General features: G+C 32.0%; 1 protein-coding gene across 3 annotated transcripts; it reads right to left on the bottom strand.

The window, feature by feature from the left end:
• Window positions 1-304: 304 nt before the first annotated feature.
• On the bottom strand, window positions 305-7,532 carry LOC108339001 (basic leucine zipper 61). Of its 3 annotated transcripts, XR_001833091.2 has the most exons (5): window positions 6,409-7,528; window positions 6,018-6,108; window positions 5,769-5,895; window positions 4,758-4,991; window positions 635-4,578 (listed from the first exon to the last, which is right to left on the bottom strand). XR_001833091.2 is itself a non-coding variant. In XM_017576118.2 (4 exons), the coding sequence occupies exons 1-4, from the start codon at window positions 7,065-7,067 to the stop codon at window positions 600-602; spliced, it is 882 nt and encodes a 293-aa protein (XP_017431607.1). In that variant the 5' UTR covers window positions 7,068-7,532; the 3' UTR covers window positions 305-599. The 3 variants fall into 3 exon arrangements, 2 of the variants coding, with proteins under 2 accessions (XP_017431607.1, XP_017431606.1); XM_017576118.2 differs by lacking the exons at window positions 635-4,578; window positions 4,758-4,991 and adding an exon at window positions 305-604 and having other exon boundaries at window positions 6,409-7,532; XM_017576117.2 differs by having other exon boundaries at window positions 638-4,991.
• Between the last annotated feature and the right edge of the window lie 12,718 nt (window positions 7,533-20,250).

Raw genomic sequence — 20,250 nt, forward strand, 5'->3', positions numbered from 1 at the left:
CACATCATATATTAGTGGTTAGAAATGTACAAAAAACTAGATATCTCTTTTGGACTTTTTCCACACATACATTAACATGAATCTAAGGATATGAATAAATTTTGAACGACTTCAAACCAATTTTCAATTAAACCTCATATATAATTCCTCATAGTAGAACTTAACATAACAAATTAAAATTAATGTACTGCAAAATTGTACAACATCAATTACATTTACAGGTAATTGTACTAAACAATACAACAATGTGTAAAACATCAATTTAACAAATTAATGTTCTTTTACTAAAGTGTACAACAATGTCAACACCATCTAACTATTTCAGTCTCTTTTACTCTCATAATCAGTAAATGGGGTTCTAATAGCACGACTCTTGAACCGTCCTTGTGGTCCAACCTTCATTCGCATACACATATTGCTTTGGTATGTATGAACCTTATCTTAAACCTCCATGATGTCGTGCTGATGTTCAACCAATGTAGCTCCACAACCAAAAATGTTATCTACTATAGGAAATTCATTCTCATCGACACTTGCACCACCATCTTCGTCCATATTTTCCATAGGTTGCTCTTTAGTCCTTTCTTCAACCAAATTTTCTAACCTAGAAACAAAAACTTCGAGTTCACGAACAACCTTTTCTTGTTCTTGTACAACATAGATAAAGTGTTACTTATCTATACTATTTTGTTTCTTAAATCTCACACCATATTTTTCAAATGTTGCTTTGACAAGAGGATGATACAACTCTTCTTTCAACACCCCAACATCAACAACAACTTAAAAAATAAGGTAATAATTTATTAAGGAAATAAAATATTATGAAATACACGCAACAAAAAAGAAACAAATACTCATCGCAGCCTTTTGCAAAACACTTCTGATAACATTGTCACCTACTTTGACAATAATCCAATGCAACAATCACGAAAATTTTGATACTCAGAAATTGTACTTTGGGTTGGACAGAATGATAAAAAAAAATCATAATTGAAACATTAACAAAACCATACAACTAGTTATACATCATCATACAATATAAACAAATTTAATTTCAATGATAAGTACATAGACATCATTTACCTGCAACAAATAAACGCATCCAACAACATGGAAGTAAGTTATGGTTTTTTATTCTTTAGTGCTATTAAAGCACTACACAAGCTCCCTACCAAATGCTCACAAACTAAACTATCCCAATTATATTTACCAACATACTCGAAATCGTCAAGAATGTTAAAAAGTATCAGAAAAACTATTTTATTACAATTTGGTAACAAAAACTCAAATATCCCTGATAAAATATAAATACTACAAAAATGTTCTTATAGGAACATTTGGATGTTCTTGCAACAGAAAATCATAAATAACAATAACATCAACTTTTCCATCACTAAAGTATTTTCTATATTCACTGTCTACATCAATCTAATTTAAATTAATTTGTTCTTCCCTCACACTCAGGCTTGATCTTAAACATACATCTAATACATTAAATTCAACAATTGTTTCCCGAAAGAAAACTCACCCCTCCTTTCAACCCATTTATCACATAACTCAGATAAGACATTCCTATCAATCTTCACGAAATCGTTCAACCTTATCAACCAACCAAAGGTGTGTTTTCAATAAAAGCTTTTTATTCCATAGTTAACCTTTTGATTCACATCACCAACCAACTTAGTTTTGCAAGAATGACGGAAAGACAAAACATAGAAAAACAAAGAACACTTGGAACAATGCTTAGTCGAAAAAGGTGCCCAACAACCAAGAGAAACCAGCCAATAAAAAATGAGGTCGTGACTTAGAATGAAGAACTGGTAAGCCAAAATAGTTCGATCTTAACCTAAATTTTAGGGGCTGAAAGTCCAAAAGTTCACCTTTCAATGACCATGAACCACAAAACATATCAATACACAAGCAAAATAAAAGGAAGAAAGGTTGAATAGCCGAGTCTCAAGGAAGGTTTGCGAAAGAAAAATGAAAACTCGAAACTTTAAAAACAGTACGCCATTAAACTTCTGTAAATTTTAGTTTCCACGTCTGCATAAAAAAATTAAAAAATGGACCAATAAGTAACTGACACATGATCGTGTCAAAATATTGTCAAAAACCTCTATATCGTTTTCCTAACATAAATACCTATTTTTTGTGTCATGTGTTTTCTATAGAAATGAAGCATTTTCGAATTCGTATTAAATTAATCATTTGTTTGATCTTAGTAAACCAAAAAATTTGAAACTCCATAGCATGATTGTAAAAGGGGAAATCTTGTTTGAGAAAGTTCAACTGCAGACTCAACTTATATAAGAATCGGTATTATTAGTTTCCATTTGTTATTTCATTAAAATTCTACCTCTCGTTTGGCTTAAAATCATAACTCCGGGTTCACTATATATTGTATACAATATTTCCTTAATTAATCCCAAGGAATAACTGTGACTCTACATTTTTTTTAAATTCAAATTTAATAAATTTGTTTAACACTTATCCTTCACCATATATAATTAGACGATATCATCATACATTAATTCCTCTTTTTTTCACACACTTTATCTCATTTTTTAATATTTTTTTAACATTTTTCATCACATTAATTATTTTCTCTTTCTTGTTATTTTGTCCCTATGTCTTCCTCCCTCCACACCACCTTTCTTTGAGATATGTTTTCTCTGCTGTTCAGTTTTTGATCCTCAAATGAAATTTAAACAGCTAGTTTCCACTCGTTTATGAGAGTATATATATGATCAAATCCATAACAAATAAAGTTCTTGCAACAGTTAAAAAAACAACACCATATACTACAAGAATTTAATCAAGTTAACTAAATATTTACACTTTGATTTTTTCTTCCCCCTTCAAATTAACACGTCAAATAAAGATAATCACAACCCTTCAAAGCAGTAACACAAAGTACAACAAAACCCAGAGGAGCCAACACTTTCACTGACAATAACATACCTTCCTTTCATCCATCCCAACACACACGTCCACTAGTCTTTGTTTTCCAACTTGAACTGAAGCCCCCCAACAAAATATAAACAAAAATCGAAAAGAATCCAGATTCAAGACAAGATAACACATCATTATAAAAAAAAAAAGAAAAAAAAAACTGAAAGAATCTCCGACAGATACCTCCCTCTCCCATGTAGTTAAAGCAGACACAACTGTTTTTTTCTTCCACCCTTTCTTTGATGTCACTGGTTATTAGAAAGTGAGTTTATGCCTTTCTAATATGGTATCAGAGCCATAGTTAGAGCCTATCCTAGCGAGTTCTAAGTGGACATTCTATTCTTCTATTCCACCCGCAATCGGGCCGTTATCGGACCACCCAATTTCTACTATCACGCACGAGATGTCTATACCTCGGCGTGAAGGGGGTGTGTTGGAAGTCCCACATCGACTAGAGATAAGGCCAAATGATAATATATAAGTGAGGTGCAAACCTCACCTTACAAGCCGGTTTTGTGGGGATGAGTTAGGCATAAACTCACTTTCTAATATGGTATCAGAGCCATGGTTAGAGCCTATCCTAGCGAGTTCTAAGTGGGCATTCTATTCTTCTCTTCCACCCGCAATCGGGCCGCTATCGGACCACCCAATTTCTACTATCACGCACGAGATGTCTATACCTCGGCGTGAAGGGGGTGTGTTGGAAGTCCCACATCGACTAGAGTTAAGGCCAAATTATAATATATAAGTGAGGTGCAAACCTCACCCTACAAGCCGGTTTTGTGGGGATGAGTTAGGCATAAACTCACTTTCTAATATGGTATCAGAGCCATAGTTAGAGCCTATCCTAGCGAGTTCTAAGTGGACATTCTATTCTTCTATTCCACCCGCAATCGGGCCGTTATCGGACCACCCAATTTCTACTATCACGCACGAGATGTCTATACCTCGGCGTGAAGGGGGTGTGTTGGAAGTCCCACATCGACTAGAGATAAGGCCAAATGATAATATATAAGTGAGGTGCAAACCTCACCTTACAAGCCGGTTTTGTGGGGATGAGTTAGGCATAAACTCACTTTCTAATATGGTATCAGAGCCATGGTTAGAGCCTATCCTAGCGAGTTCTAAGTGGGCATTCTATTCTTCTCTTCCACCCGCAATCGGGCCGCTATCGGACCACCCAATTTCTACTATCACGCACGAGATGTCTATACCTCGGCGTGAAGGGGGTGTGTTGGAAGTCCCACATCGACTAGAGATAAGGCCAAATGATAATATATAATTGAGGTGCAAACCTCACCTTACAAGCCGGTTTTGTGGGGTTGAGTTAGGCATAAACTCACTTTCTAATACTGGTGCACATGTGTTTCCCAGCATTCCAATCATGCAACTTGAGTGGTCCCTTTCTTTAAAGCAAACACATCACGTGACTGCCTCAGTTTGATAGCAAAAGCCTACCACCACCAATTGCAATGTCCCCATTATGAACATTTCCTTCATCAATTGCCTAATAAAATCTCTCACCCTCTTCCTACCCTTCACTACGTCATGCCATTCATCACCCTTTTTCTTCTTACCAACTTTTATAACTACTTTTAGTCTTATTCTTCTATCAGAATCCATAATCTGCATTCATATTTCATCAAATCTTTTCTTCAGAACAAGTTTAATATTCTGATTCAACAACAATACTCTTATAAACTCGTATTTCAATTTTTCTTTTCTTTTCTTTTCTTCCATTTCCATAACTCTGCAATTTCTTTTCTAAAATTGAAAGGAATCACAGATCATCTAAGCTAGCTTACATGTTTGACATGTTTGATCAAAGTCTACACAGGTTGAGTCAGTGTTCAAGGGAGGGTTCAAACTTCAGACATTGATAAGTTGTTCCTTTTCAGTGAGTGTGTCACATCGTGGTTTTGGAGATGGTAATGGTGATTGGGATGTTGATCCTGCAGCATTGTCCATCTTCTTTATGTTTTGTTGGTGATACACTTGCCTCAGTCTCTCTATCTCCCTCTTCAGTGCTTCTTGATGTGCTGCATTTATATATTTATATATATGTGTGTACGTGATTGCATTATTTATATATAACTGCGTGCTTAATGACTAAAATCAACATGCATGATTAGCACACTGATCTAGATATGCTTTGCATGCAACCCTTTTTTTCACTAAAATCAACATTACTCTGCAACTTAATAATTGGCTTATTTCTTTTGCCTTTCGAAGGAACAAAATTATACACACAGTTTTCTTAATAACTTGCACTAAAAAGAGGCAAACAGTACAATGTATTTAATTTTTATGATCCTGAATACTAGACCAACTTCGAGGAGTAGCATGCTTATTGTTATTGAATTCGAAAAGTACAGGTTAGATACAAAAAAAGTGTTTTATTTATCATATATATTTTTTTCTCGTGAACTTAACTCTAAAAGCTTGAAACTAACTCTTTATCATACACAGGTGCTGTCCATGATACTGACAGTAGTTGACATAAAAGGATTTCAGAAATAGACATATTAACTTTAGAAAAAAAAACAGTATAATTACTTTCCCTTCAAGTTAGATATGAAAAACCAACCCCTTACCATTTACTATATATATAGTTTTTTTGCTTATGAAATCTAATTGATAATAATGTACGATTTACTAAGTTAGCCTTAATCAGAAGGTTATTAACATTCGGCTCTCTCAGCCGTTTCAACATTAACAAAATGATAAGTAATTAATTCAACAATTGGTTTCCTAAAGAAGATTTCTGCAGATGATGATATAGTTTAATAATAGAAGATAACATGTAAAGCAAGTACCATCTTTGAAGATCTTGTCTTGGGCCAGCGCGGCGATTCTTTGCTTCAAAGCACTGTTGTCAACATTTAGAAGCAAACGTTGATGATCCAAAAATGCAACTCGCGGAGACAATACAGAAACTTCAGCCTTCATTTATCATGAGAATCAACAGTTAAACCAAACAAAACCATGTAAATTGCTAATTGTTAATTCTATCTAATTATATCATAAGCCTTGTATATAACTTTGTTACAGTCAACTAAATGCACCTGTAATGAAGTCACACTTCGTTCAAGCTCAGAAATGTATTGCAGCTTCCTCACTCTTGATCTCTGTGCCGATTGTCTATTTGCCAAGATTCTGAGATAATGCAAAACAGGAATCAGATGATGAATATCATGAAGAGCATGTTTTCCACAAGAGTAATCCATAAACATTAAATAGTCACAGGTATTCATATTATCGAGAGAAAAAACAAACATGAAATACATATATATTTACATAGTACATTACTTGTTTGTTTCAATGTTGTAACTAAAACATTATCCATTTGTTTTGAGAAACGTTATTATCCGAACTGAATATCATACGGGTCAATGCAATGCAAGTTTACGAGGAACTAAAAGCATGAGTTGAACATGAATGTTTAACTAAGTATACCTTTTGACCCTCTTGGGGTCTGTGATTTTCTCACTGGAACAAGTTGCTGCATTTGCGTTACTATTATTACAATCATCGGGGTTTTGTGTGATTTCTTGCTTGCATTGGCTTTCATCCTCATCTGACTCATTCTTCACTTGCTTCTTCTCTTGCTCCTCCTCCTTTTCCTTGTTCATCATCTCCTTCTCATCGTTGATGCTGTTGTGATCAGAGGGTGTAGAAGGGTTGGAGCAGGAAACCGTGAGTGCCATCATGGTGTTATTATTACTATGGTAGTAGTTGATATTATTATTATTATTATCATTGTCATTATTATTACTATTATTATTCCCTGAAGCCTCATCACTGAACATGGACATGAATTGTTCGTCATCAAACCTCTCGAACTCGCTCTCATTGTCACCACCACCATCACTCCCGCGGCTTTTGCAGTGATGATCCAGCATTGGTGCCTCCAGGAAGGCGACGGAGTCACTCACCGAGCGGCGGTGAGCACCGCGTCTGGCGGCTGAGAAGTCAAGAAACTCATCCACCCATGAAGGGTTTTGGTTTGAGACGTTTGGTGCCATGGTTTTGAGGGAAGGCATCTTTTGGTGAGGAGAAGAAAAGTCTGGCCAATTGGGTGTCATGTTTGGAACTTTTGGTGGCAATTGAGCCATTTTGAGTGACACCAATCAACACAATCTCTCAAGAAGATGACGAAGAAGAAGAATTAGAGAGAAAGAAACAGAAGAAGACTATGTATATAAATATCTCAAACCAAAACAAAACACAATGTTGGTATATATTATGTCTATCTATATGCACATATAATTATATATAGTTGCAAATGAAAGAATGTTAAAGGGAAGAAGGTTTGAGGCAAAGGGTCTAATAGAAGGTGAGGGAATGTTAAAGGGAAGAAAGGAAGAAGGAGGAGAAGAAGAAGAAATAATGATTTTTTAAAGAAAAAGAATAAGAAAAAATGATTATGGAGGTTTTAAAATCCCAATAAATCTCTGGGGTATCTGCATCTATGTGTGTTGTGCAGTGGGGTCACATGGATGAGAGAGAGATTGGACAGCTATGAACAGCTGGGAGGAGAAAGGGGTTGGGTCTCCTCAACTCAACGGCATTACTGGAAAGTCGCCACTGGTTTAATTATAAATAACCAGTGGGAATCAGCCACCACGTGCCCTTGTGACCGTCCCTTTTGTAGGGTACCCTTATAATAATAGTCTCATCATTTTTATATATTTTTACCTTTTTCTCTCTTCTTATTATTACCATATTAATATTACATTACCATCTCTAATTTTAACCATTCCATCACCTCCGTCTATTATTTCCTTTTCTTCTCATGCATTATTTAGTTAATTAGGTATACCCTTCTAGGGCTATTCGTTTAACTAATTAAACTGTTGGGTTAAGTTTTTTTTTTCTTGCAATAATTAGGCATGGTAATTAATTAGAATGGTGGGAGTTAGAGGCAAACGCGTAACTATCATGTTTAAATAAGGTTGAAGTGGAAGAAATAGGGCTAAACAAATTTAAGATGAAATCGAAATTAGGTAATTGGTTTGAATGGATGGTTCCTGATGTTGGGGAAAAGTTTAAAAGAGTTAATGGGATAATTTTGGGTGGTTAGTGATTGGTGAAATCATATGGGTTGGGGTTTTTATCTATGAACAATGACCACGTGCTTAAATCACATGGGTTGGTAGGTGAGCATGTAAATTGATTTATACTGGTTTCTTTTATTTTATCCATTGCTTTACATTTTAAATCCTAATTATGCAATTATATTACTTATCACAAGTATTGTTTTTGACGATGATAGTAACAAAATCAAATAGAATTACGAATACATTGGATATCTTATTAATTAAACACAAATTATCAGCATATTATGAAGTTATGCATAATAGGTGTTCTTAGATTAAATGTATTTAAGTATTTCTTTTCAATGTAATTTTGATAATTAAACAAAGTAAATTGTTTAAACTAAAACATTTTTTTTTGTTTTTTTATGTATATTAGTAAACGTGAATTGATTTTCAGTTTGCATACATTAAATTAATTTTAAACATACAAACTACCAAAAAGAAAGACATTATTAACGGTCATAATCCATCGGAAACAATTAAAATTTGTCGTCAGTAATGTCCAATTACCGATGGATTATCGACGACCAAATATATGTTGGTAAACTTTTTGTCAGTAATTACAGACTTGCATAACATTTTCAAAACACAGATAGATCTCCATAATATGCATCCCAGAATAATCTAATCATTGATGGAGTAAACAATATAACATCACTTGTATTATTCAAATATAAGAACTTGTATTTGTAAAGTAAACATAAAACATAAAACAATATGTTAATCTAGACCAACAATGTATATGTTTGAAAGACATGAGCAAATGTAATGTAGCTGAATCATAACGTTCTAATAACATCCAAATGTTCTAACAACTATGTTCAATAACAAAAGAAGACTAATAATCTACATAGTCATCTTTAGAATGATCTTCATCATCCTGCTGCTCTGTAGATTACTGGCCTGGTGTGGGTTGGACTGTTGTAGGCTGGATTGATTTGGACTGGACTAAAGTGGGCTGGACTAATGTGGGCTGCTCTAGGACGGCGAGTGACGGGGAGAGTCGTAGCTAGGTCGGAGGGATAGTGGACTGGAGCTGTGAAGCTTCAGACAACACTCTCATGACCAGGGCCTTAAAGTTTGTAAACTCGACTCTCAAATTAATGTATTCCTGGTCACGTTGCTCTAGTGCCTGTGTGAGGCGGACAACGACCTCGTCAGCAGTGGTGGTGGAAGAAGAAGGTTGGTGCTTCAGAGTACCTCCTCTTGCACTGTATAGTTTGTAGTCCTACATTGTACACTCGTCCCTTTTTCTTCTCACCAAAGACATCGAACAAACACTGTGTCCTACAGATGTCATTGTCATCATTACTCGCATCATCTGGTGTAGGAGCTGACTCATGTTCGGATCTAACGTGTGAAAGTCTCGTAGAAAATTCTTGTTGTTCAAACATTAAAAGCAAAGTTAGGGAATGATACAATAAATTAAGGAAAAAGTAATCGTAGTAGTAGTGTTATTTACTTATATGAGTTATCCAAGACCTTTCATCAACGAATTCATTAGTTCCCTTCCGAAGATGAGTCTGTGCAAAGACCTCATCAACATGGACCGCGCATCCCAGGTATTGTGCCTATAACATAATTTGGAGTTAGAAGTGTACATGAAATAGAAAATACATAAGTTATATATGAAAAAGACCGAAAAGTAATGAAGGTTTACCATACGAATGACATGCTCATGAACCGTGGTTTACTCACCGGTATGCAGGGTGTCACCCTTTTTAGAAGCTCTGTTCCTCTAGGATGTAGCACACTTATGCGAAACTCTACTGAATTCCAATGAACGAGTAAAGAGTTCCATATGTGCTCGCCCAGCCAATAAGGGCGCTCCCCTACATTCCGGGCATCCCTAAACATCTTTGACAACCGGCGAGATGCTTTATTGTGGAAATTTCTTAGTATTTGAGTTTCATGTTCAAGTTTCCATTGCGCCTTCATCTGTAACAATAAACAAAACAAACATTGATTAATGAACATACTAGAATAAGAATGACAATTAGTTTAATGGATTGTTCACCTTAAACCGCTGCCAGAATGACTGTCTATCCTATGCAGGTATTGCTCCCCAAGTAGGCCATGGACTCAAATATTGTTGCTTAATTAATCGTGTGATTGCCTGAGAAGCAACCCTGGATGGAAGAAACCTTCATATAAAGAAATAAAAGTCAATGAATTAAGGCAAACTTAAAACATCAAAATTATTAAAAAGGGATTAAAGTCTTACCCTCAACCATAAGGCTTAATCCATGGTCGATCATGGAGAGGCGGGTCAACATCATCACCATCACCAACTGAATCTTGTTTTTCTTTGTATTTTCGAATTATGCCCTCATTTTTATCTTTCTTTTATGTTTTAAAACTTGTGTAGATAATTTTCTTACTGTTTTGGTTAGTTCTTTAATACACTATGCATTATTTCCACTTTTAGCCTATTCTAGTTACTAGTTTTAGGTTATAGATTGTCATATTTTGATATCTAGGTTGTTTTTGTAGTGTGAGTTCATAATTAGCTAGGTTTTACCATTCTAAACTTGTTAGGACAATTTCTTTTAAGTTTCTTAGGCTAGTTTAGTGCAGTTTGCAAATTTTGACTATTCTAGTGCATTTCTAGTAGACCTTTTGAGGTTTTACTAGTGATTTCAAGATATTGTGTTAGGAATCACTTCTTGACTCCATTCTTAGTCATTTCTAGTCTATTACAACTTGTGTAGATACTTTTAGGTGTCTTTTACAGATTGCATATCTTCATTCTAATGCATAATTGGATAATAAGCACTTAACAAACTGTAACACTCTCTTAGAGTTGATTTATGGTTTGTACTTCTCTCTCAGCTTGTGTATAGCACAACTGTAGAAGCTCTCTTTCATTCAATTTTTGTTGCTCTCAATAGTTTTCTCTCTAATTGTATTTGTGTGAGAAACTTGGTAGTCTCTAACTTGGACAACCATGGTTAAAAAGTTTGGAAGGCCTTCACCACCTAAAAAGCTACCAATACTAGAGATATCCTTGTCAAATATATTCTGCAGTTTCAAACCATACCCAAAAACCAGAATATGCAAGAGAAATAGTGAAAGATAATGCAAATATGATTATGAGTAAAAACCAAATTAAGTGCATTATGCAGAGAAAGTGGAACAGGAAAAGGATGATGACAGAAGTGAAAAAGATGACAGCAATGATGAACTGAGGAAAAGAGTGGAAGAATTTATTCAGAAAGTTAACAAAGGGTGCAAGGAAGAATTGTTGAGCACATTTCTATTCAAATATAGGTTGATGAATATGATTACTTATGTGAAGAAAAAAAAAACAAAATCTGACTTGGTACTAACTACATGCAAAAGTGAATACAACAAGAAATATGTTAATGCAAAGTAACATACTAAATTGAGAGCAATGCAAACTGAAATTAAATGGAATAAAATCTGCACCTAATGGTCACATAGCTAACTTAAAGGAAGAATTTGTAGAATCTAAGCTATGAACTGTAAAAAATGAAACAAAACACCAAAGAAAGGAAACAACACAGAAAAGAATCCAAGGTTGGACACTCTAAACATTTACTTAAGTGAATCCCAATTACAATTTAAAAAGTCCTTTGGAAAATGTCAAGCCCACTTTAGAGTCTTGTGATCTCTATTTCAAAAAATAAAATGTGTCAATTCCCATTCACTTGGGCAAATGCTATAATAACTAACCTAGATTCCTATTTAGAACTAGAAACCAGAAACAAGATCATGCAAATCAAATGGAAGAGGAAAAATGAAACAAATCCTAACATAAGGAACCTAGCTAGAAATGCCTACTCCTATTGTGTATCAACATGAATGTATAGAACCTACAACTTCTAAGAAACATTGTTATTATACTAAAATTTGTATAAAAATCAATTACAAGTAAAGAAGCAAAATTCTATGAATTACAATAAAGTCCAAAATTGAAACTAAATCTATTTTACAACTTGAAGCTCAACATGTCTCAAGAAAACATCTCGATCAATCCATGCCCACTTTGGGGTCTTGTAACTTGAAGCTCAACATGTCTCAAAATATGTTTATGTAAAGTATTTATAAGTGAAGTAATTTCAAAAGTTGAGCTACTAGTAACAACTATATCATCAACCTATACGAGAACAAATAAAATAGATGAGGATGTGAACTTGGTAAAAACAAAATGATCACTTCTGGTAGTAGAAAAACCAAGAAGAATAAGAGTTTGAGAAACCAAGATCGTGGAGCTTGCTTAAGCCAGCAAATGGCCTTGTTCAGTTTGCATTGGGGATTTGAAGAGATAAAACCTGGAGATTGAACCTAGGTATGCTATGTTTGGTGGCTGGAAAAATGCCTTTACTATTGGATATGGCTTACCACTTCAGGACTCTCATGTTTCTCATTATACATTTACAAATTGTTCAAATTTAATCATCAAAACAATACAGAATCACACATCAGCACATCACCACATTTCCAACACATGTATATCATATTTGTGGGGTTTCAGGTGGGGAACGAAGGGATGTTACCTCGCGAGTGAAGTATCGGCAATAGGAGTCCTCAAACCGCAATTGAAGTGTTAAGGCCAATGGAGCTTTGTGGAGGCAGGATTGAACTGCAATGGTGGTTCACGAGCTCACGTCGCGATTAAAGCACAATGGAGGGAGGCGAACTCCAGCAGCCCACGCCTACGACCCTTGGACAAGATCACTACGAGGGTTCTCAGATTGGGGAAATCAGAGAAGGGAAGGAATATGTGTTTCGGTGCAAAATGGAAATGTGAGAGGGAATACCTAATTTTCGCCCTAATGAAAATGTGAGAGGCGAACCCCAACAGCCAACGCCCAAGGCCCTTCAAGAAGATGAGTCTAAGTTTTGGGTAGGAAACCTAAGTTTTGGGGAAGAACATAATCTCAATTGTGGTTAGGGTGGGGAACACTGTGCACAAGTGGTAGAGGAAGTTGGAAGAATCTAAATATTGGGGAAGAAGAACTTTCGCGAAATGACGGGGAGGGAAAAATCCTACTTTCTAATTTCATATACACCAACCATTTACCGACGGTCACGTTCCTTCGGTAATGACTCGTGTCTAGTACCGACGGCCAAAATCTTTCGGTAAAGTACTACTCTAGAGGCCGTCGGAAAATCCTTCGGTAAACAAAATTTACCGACGGCCTAAGGACCACCGGTAATAGTCCGTCGATAATAAATGTGTTTCCTATAGTGAAAATTTAAATTTATAGCATCAGTTAGACTTTGATATTTATGTCTATTTTTATAAAAAAAATGTTTTACTTTTTTAAACAAAGGTAAATATAAAATTGTTGCATTATATAAATGATTAAAAATTAAATTGACAATGAAACAATAAGAAAATGGAAGTGATTTTCTGAGTAAAAGAAATACTAGAATTAAACTACTGAAAAATAATATGGTTTAGAATTCAACTTCATTTGTTTTTCTTCAAACTTTAATCAACATTGAATAATTACTTTATATGTGGTGAGGATATTAAGAAACAATTGAATCAAAGGACTTGAGGAGAATGCCAACATGTAGGAAGGTAAAAAGGAAAGTGTAAAGGCAAGCAGTATATCAAAAAGATATATAGAGTAGAATTGAAAATTGAAAGAAGCTTGAGTAAGGCACAAGATATAAAAAATAGTACAATAGAAGCCAAGAAAGGCATCGAAAAAAGAACAATGAAAGCATATAGCAAAGCCAACGCGAGAAGGAGGTTATATACAATAATTACTACAAACGTAGAAGCAAAATGAACATTTGGCATGATGTAGTTAATTTTTAGGATAGTTACTTTGATTTACATATTTTTCTTTTATTTTACCATGCCAAGTAACTTTCAAAGAGGGAGATCAATGTTGATTGTATCAATTCCAGAGATACCAACAAACGTTACCAAGAGGAAAATGATAAGATCAATGTTGATTGTATCAATTTGGGTCATCATTCACGTTGTTTTTTCTTTATCAATTTCTATTTTATCCTTGATAGTTTAATTTTCTATAATTTACATTTCTGCAAAACCCTTCGCCATCATTCTCTTCTTCATATGCCACTCCCCACACTTATAGTCAACATAATATGAGAATTGAGTGAATTCAAATATTTTTGTGACTTTGATCCATAATATAAGCGAACTATTTGTGAAATTCGTTTTGATGATAAATGCATAAAACACGTTAAATCAAATTAAAAAAACATTAATTTTGATAGTTCTTTGTAAACCAATCCACATCAAATAGACTGAACTCACAAAAAACTTTGGTCATCAAATCCAAAAAAATTATCAATAACATTCTTAAAATAAATATAAATGTTGATTCAAAATAAACATTAAGATACTTACAATATTTACTCTCTTTTTTATTCTAAAGAAGATATTTATTATCATCACTTAACTTAATTTGTTTGTGTTTTTACACATCAAAGTTATACATTTGATTGCTGATTTTCTCCTTTAGTTCTTATAACAATTTATACATATAAGGGAGACTACTTTTCATTTGTGTAACATTTATCACATTACCCTTAATTATTTCACCAAAATTCTAATCATACTATTAAAGTTACTACATAAATTGTTCAATCTTTATTTATTGGTCTATCAATTTTTTATATCTTTCTTTCTTGAATTTTATTTGTTTAATTATTCTGACTTTCTTTTTGTCAATTGAATTGTGTCGTTAAAGGTTAATCTACCAATTGTTTCTTTATTGAGAATGTTAACTCTATTTTGCGACCATACCAATTGGGTTATACGTAGATATGTGAGTAAAAGATCTTGATAATTGCTTAAATTGATTTAAACAATCATCAATATTTTTTTCTTTCCAATTATTCCCCATATATATTGAGTTTGAAGGTGGGGTGTGAATTCATGAATGAACTTTAGAAATATTTCATCTTTAAGTTCTCATTCAATGTTATATCTTCACACTCAATTTGGTATTAAGTTATATTTTTTGACATTGATTTTCCATTTTCTAATAAAACTTAGTAAATTTTGTCATTTTACAAGCCTTTGTAACTCATCCCCTAATACAAAATATGAAAATGGAGATTTCGATCAAAATGTTATACCATTTTTGATTTATCAAATGTTCTATCATTTGATTCATTTGAAGATTATTTTGATTTGAAAATATTTTTTATAATTTCCTCAATCATTGATGTCCTTATTACATAATTCCTTATTCGATGTAACATTTGATCTGCATTTCGTCCTTTCGTTATTGCATAATGGTTTTTTAATTGGTTATTTGGATTATATTATTAATGATTATTATGTACTTGTTCATTGTAATGATTTTTATTTGGAGAGATTGTCAAAACTCCTCAATTTGAGTCATTGGATTAATAAACAAAATAAAACAATCATTAGTTATTTGTAGTGATGAGTTTAACATTGTAGTAATTTGTTAAGACATGTTGTTAACCATCTCATACTATCATCCGTCTATTGTTTAATCAATTCCAAAGAACTATTTGATATTCTCTTGCATTCCATTTAAATTATTATCATAGATATAGGAGAAACCACTATTTAAATTGGTGTAGTGTTTCGATGATTTCACATATTAGACTTTGTCGTAGGCTGTCACAGTGGTATCCTTTCAGAATTTGGTGGATGCTGACATTCCTAATATCTTTGGCTGATAATTAATTGACATGGTTTCAATTTTTCTAAGTATCAAACTCAACAATAGCATTTACATTAAATAATAGAGTGATAGACAAGCACCCATATTCTAGTAAATACATATCCAATATCAATCATATTATATTTTTATTTTTGAATATAAAACAATTTAGAAAGAATTAACTACAAAATTAAAAATATTATTTTTCTTCTAGGTGTGTGATAGGAGTAGAAAATCTTAAGGGTGTCATATAAAATTTTCCTAAATAATAATATATTCTCATTTTATTTTTTTGTCATATCGTGTTTGTATCAAATTAGGGTTACTCATCAAGGTAGAAGTTTGATGGAGATTTCATGGTAATGATCTAGTGGCCATGGTGGTGTTGTGGTGCTAGCTAGTCATATAGGCCACGATTACAATGGACACTATCTTTTTTTCATTTGTATTTTGGCCTACATTCATATAGACAAACATTTGTAATATTTGCATGTTATTTGAATGACCTAAGGATCCTCCCTTTAGAATCTCATGCAATTTCAATCTTACAATTTAATACATTCAAACTTAAACTTTTGTTGAAACATTAAGTTTAACCAAATTGTCTTTGAAATTTTTATATCTATTAAAAAATAAATTATTTCAACCAAAAATAAAATATATCTATAGCAAAAACAATTTCAATTTAAATGGATTAAATTAATTCTGAAAATCAAAGGAAATCGAATTTGTAACGTCTTTTTCAATTTAAATAAAAAAATTAATTCTAATCATCAAAGAAAATCGATTTTGTAACATCATTTTTTATTCCAATGAAAATAATTTCATGTCTATTATTTTAGAAAAAAAAATTTTGATTTTTGAAATAAATGTGAATACAAAGCTAATACATAGTATAAATATACTTAAGAATTAAATTCGCAATGAAAATGACATGAGAACCAAAGGGATTTGATGAATAAAGGAAATGATACTCTCTTTAATATGATTTCTTCAAAGGAAACTCACAATCAACAATAGTGTTACATTTGCTTAGTTTAAGAACGGTTGTAGTTTTACTCTTTTAGGTAAACTAAATGATATTCTAAATTTTAATAAAATGTTAAACTTTTTATTTTAATTTTTCCCAAAATAAATTATATCAATATTTGAATTTACGGTAAACTTATTTTGATAATTGAAATATTTATTTTTATTTTCGATGTGCGAAAAAAACAATCAAATACTGCATTATTTTAAAAGAGAAGAAGTTTTGTATAAAAAAAAATCTCGTGTTTAAATATTAATAAGTTTAATTAATTATGAGTCTTGTTTAGAAAAAATGAAAATAAAAAACATGTGGGTGCAGTTATAGAGAATATTAATGCAGTGGTGGGATTTAGGACCTTCTTAGCTGTGAAGAGGAAAAAGGAGGTATTGTTGTAAAAGGATGATTTTATGCTCTCCCATGTGAATTGTTTCCACTCACTATGCTTTCTTTGCTTTCTCCACAAACCATTCCCACATGTAGGGTTTGTGCTTCTACCTTCCTTCATTCACCATCTTATCTTAAAACCAACTCATGTTTCTTTTTTTCCTAAAACAAATCATTCACTCCCTCTTTTATATTACTTATAATTTCTTGTAAGATCTATATTTATTTTTAATGATAAAATTGTGTTTATCAATACTTGATTTTATCATAATATTGTGAATTTGTGAACAGGTGACAAAATCGTAGTAGTAACTCTTTCTGATCAGAATGTAATTCCTTGTTACCTAAAGGAGAGATCCACATGTAAAAAAATCTTTGTCAATAAAAGAATTTAGGATATTTATAAATGTAATGAGTATAAGTAAGTATGAATTGAGTATTATTTGAAAATACTAATTGTATTTATAGTATCAACATGAACCGTGAACTTATTTTTCTATTGGAATAATACTTACCTTAAATAATAACAATATAGTTAATAATAATATAATAATAAATCATCATAAATAATAGTTGTAATACTAAATTGTCGAGATCAGATATAATAGGTGGATATTGTTCCAGTATGTTTAAATTATTTCAAAATAAAGAGACTTAATTATTGAATCAAGTTCTTTCCATTTGACAGAAACAATACTAAATATATTAGTTAATTAAAAATATAAATTTGAATTTTCTGTTAAATATTTTTGGTTTCATTAAGTTGAGTCTTTAAAAATACATTTATAAAATCTTATTTTAATATTTTAAAATATTAAATTTCTTTTAATATGTTAATATTAATATATTTTAAAAATTTAATACACGGATAATACCAAAAATTCAATAGCAAATCTAAACTGTTTTCTTACAGAAATTATCATCAACATAAATTGGTGGATGATGAATATTGTGTTTCCAACTTTTCTGAAAAAATAAAATAAGGAAGCTTTGAATGATGATTAGGAAGGTGGAATTGGAATATAAAATTGCCACATTCTACAAGAAGGAAGTGGTTGCCAATGGAGCATGTTGAGGAATGGATTTCATAGTGATTATAGCATCCATGTGTGGGGTCTTGTCTTCTCCTCACACATTAAAAATAATATTGTTAGAATATAGTCATCATCATTGCAACTTGGCTCACTACTATATAGAACTTTATCTATGTATAAATATTTAAACATTTTATTTCATATTTTAATTTTTTGTTTATGATTATATAGTCTCCTTGTTCGTGCAAAAATAATGATTAATTGATTAACTATTTACATGTGATGTTGGTTTTTGTGTGTTCATGTATTTTTAAAAATGTATGTTTCATTTAATATTTCGATTGTATACGTGTGTTATTTATTTTGATCAAATTGAATACCAAATATGGCATATTTATTCAACACACTATCAGCAAATGATTTCAAAAGTAAAAATAAACAAATAAAGGAAATAATTAACATGAGAAAAATTAAGATTAGATAAAAGAATACTACGGATTTTTTTTTAAAATAAAATAACTGAAATTACAAAATAAAAAGCAAACAAGAAAACCAAAATAATGAATTAAACATTAAAGAGGATAAAAATTAGGGTTAAATCGTTTTTCTAGTAAATCCATAATCAATTTATATTGAAATGATTTTCCATGTTTTTTTCATCAAGATTTAATAAACATTTTAAGTTGGTCGGAAGAGTGACTTTTGAATTAGTAGTATTAATATGTTAGTTAATAGTATTAATATGTTGATTTTAACACTTATAAGTTAACATTTTCATAAATATTTGATTAGGATGATTATGCGTCTTTATTATTAATTAAAAGCACTCACAACTTAGCATATATATTAAATGTTAAGATAAACAATGTGAAAATTTTGAAGGTACCAATTTTAACATGTTATTATAGATGACTTGGAAAAACCCATATCTTCTCTTGCAATTCAAACTTCTTCTTTAAATTAAGTCTAAATATTATATTTCTTCTTCTTTGAATTATGAAGTTGTTGGATTATGAAGTGGAGTAAATGAAAAACTCAAATTAGTTTATAAAATGAGTTCACCAAGACAAAATATAATTATTGTTCGTGTGTTCAACTTTACACGTTTGAAAGAGGACGATAGTTTGATACAATTCCATTTTGATATTAGAAAAATAGGACAAATTTTGAAAAAATTGTCACCCTTGATATTACAAAAATAGGATAAATTTTGGAAAAATTATCACCCAAAACTAGTCGTGCAAAGCTGGGACAACTTTATTATGAAGAAGTCGTGCTAGTCAAACACGACTTCACTTAAATTGAGTTGAATTTGTGCCAAGCGAGGAGATTTTAGTGTATAAACTAAAGTCGTCACATGATGACATGATTTTGATTAAAAGTTAATTACTAAATAAAGTAAAGTTGTTTCAATATGTCATGACTTTAGTTATGCTTATGAAATGAATAAGTTCAATTATAATGGCACACTTTAGTTATCCAAATGAAATGAAGAAGTCATATTACTATGGGATGACTTCAATGTTAATGAAGATTGTCCTAAAGTCATGTTATATTGGTATAAATTTTTTTTACATAATCGTTTGGAATTGTCACGACTTCAATTGTAGGTTAAATAAAAGTTAAATATATTTGTAGTTGTATAATTGAGTAAAATAATAAACCATAGAGAGAAAATATAAAATATAGTTACTAAAGTATGACTATGATAATTTATTTGTTACAGTGGCGGATAAGTTATTTATGAGACGACATATGCCACAAGGAAGTCTTCTTCTTTGTTGTCTAAGTCTATTTTGAGGAGGCTGAATCGGATCATCATCATCATTGCTTTATGTTGTTCTCTTTTATGGACAACTTCTAACATTTAGGGCGACATTGTAGACGATAATAAGGCATGAAGAATGTGAAATATGCATGGAGGTGTTGATGATGAAGTTGCAAATAGATTTTGTATGGGACCAAAAAAAGTATCTAGATGTGAAGGAAAAATGTTGTACGTGTAAGGAACTTGCTGGAATGAAGTATGAGAAGACATTTGTTGTTGGGCATCCATGTATAAGGGAAAAGACAGTTGTTGAAAACTAGACTGACTAAAT

The sequence above is a fragment of the Vigna angularis genome, chromosome 5 (assembly GCF_016808095.1).
Source record: "Vigna angularis cultivar LongXiaoDou No.4 chromosome 5, ASM1680809v1, whole genome shotgun sequence".
Lineage (NCBI taxonomy): Eukaryota > Viridiplantae > Streptophyta > Magnoliopsida > Fabales > Fabaceae > Vigna > Vigna angularis.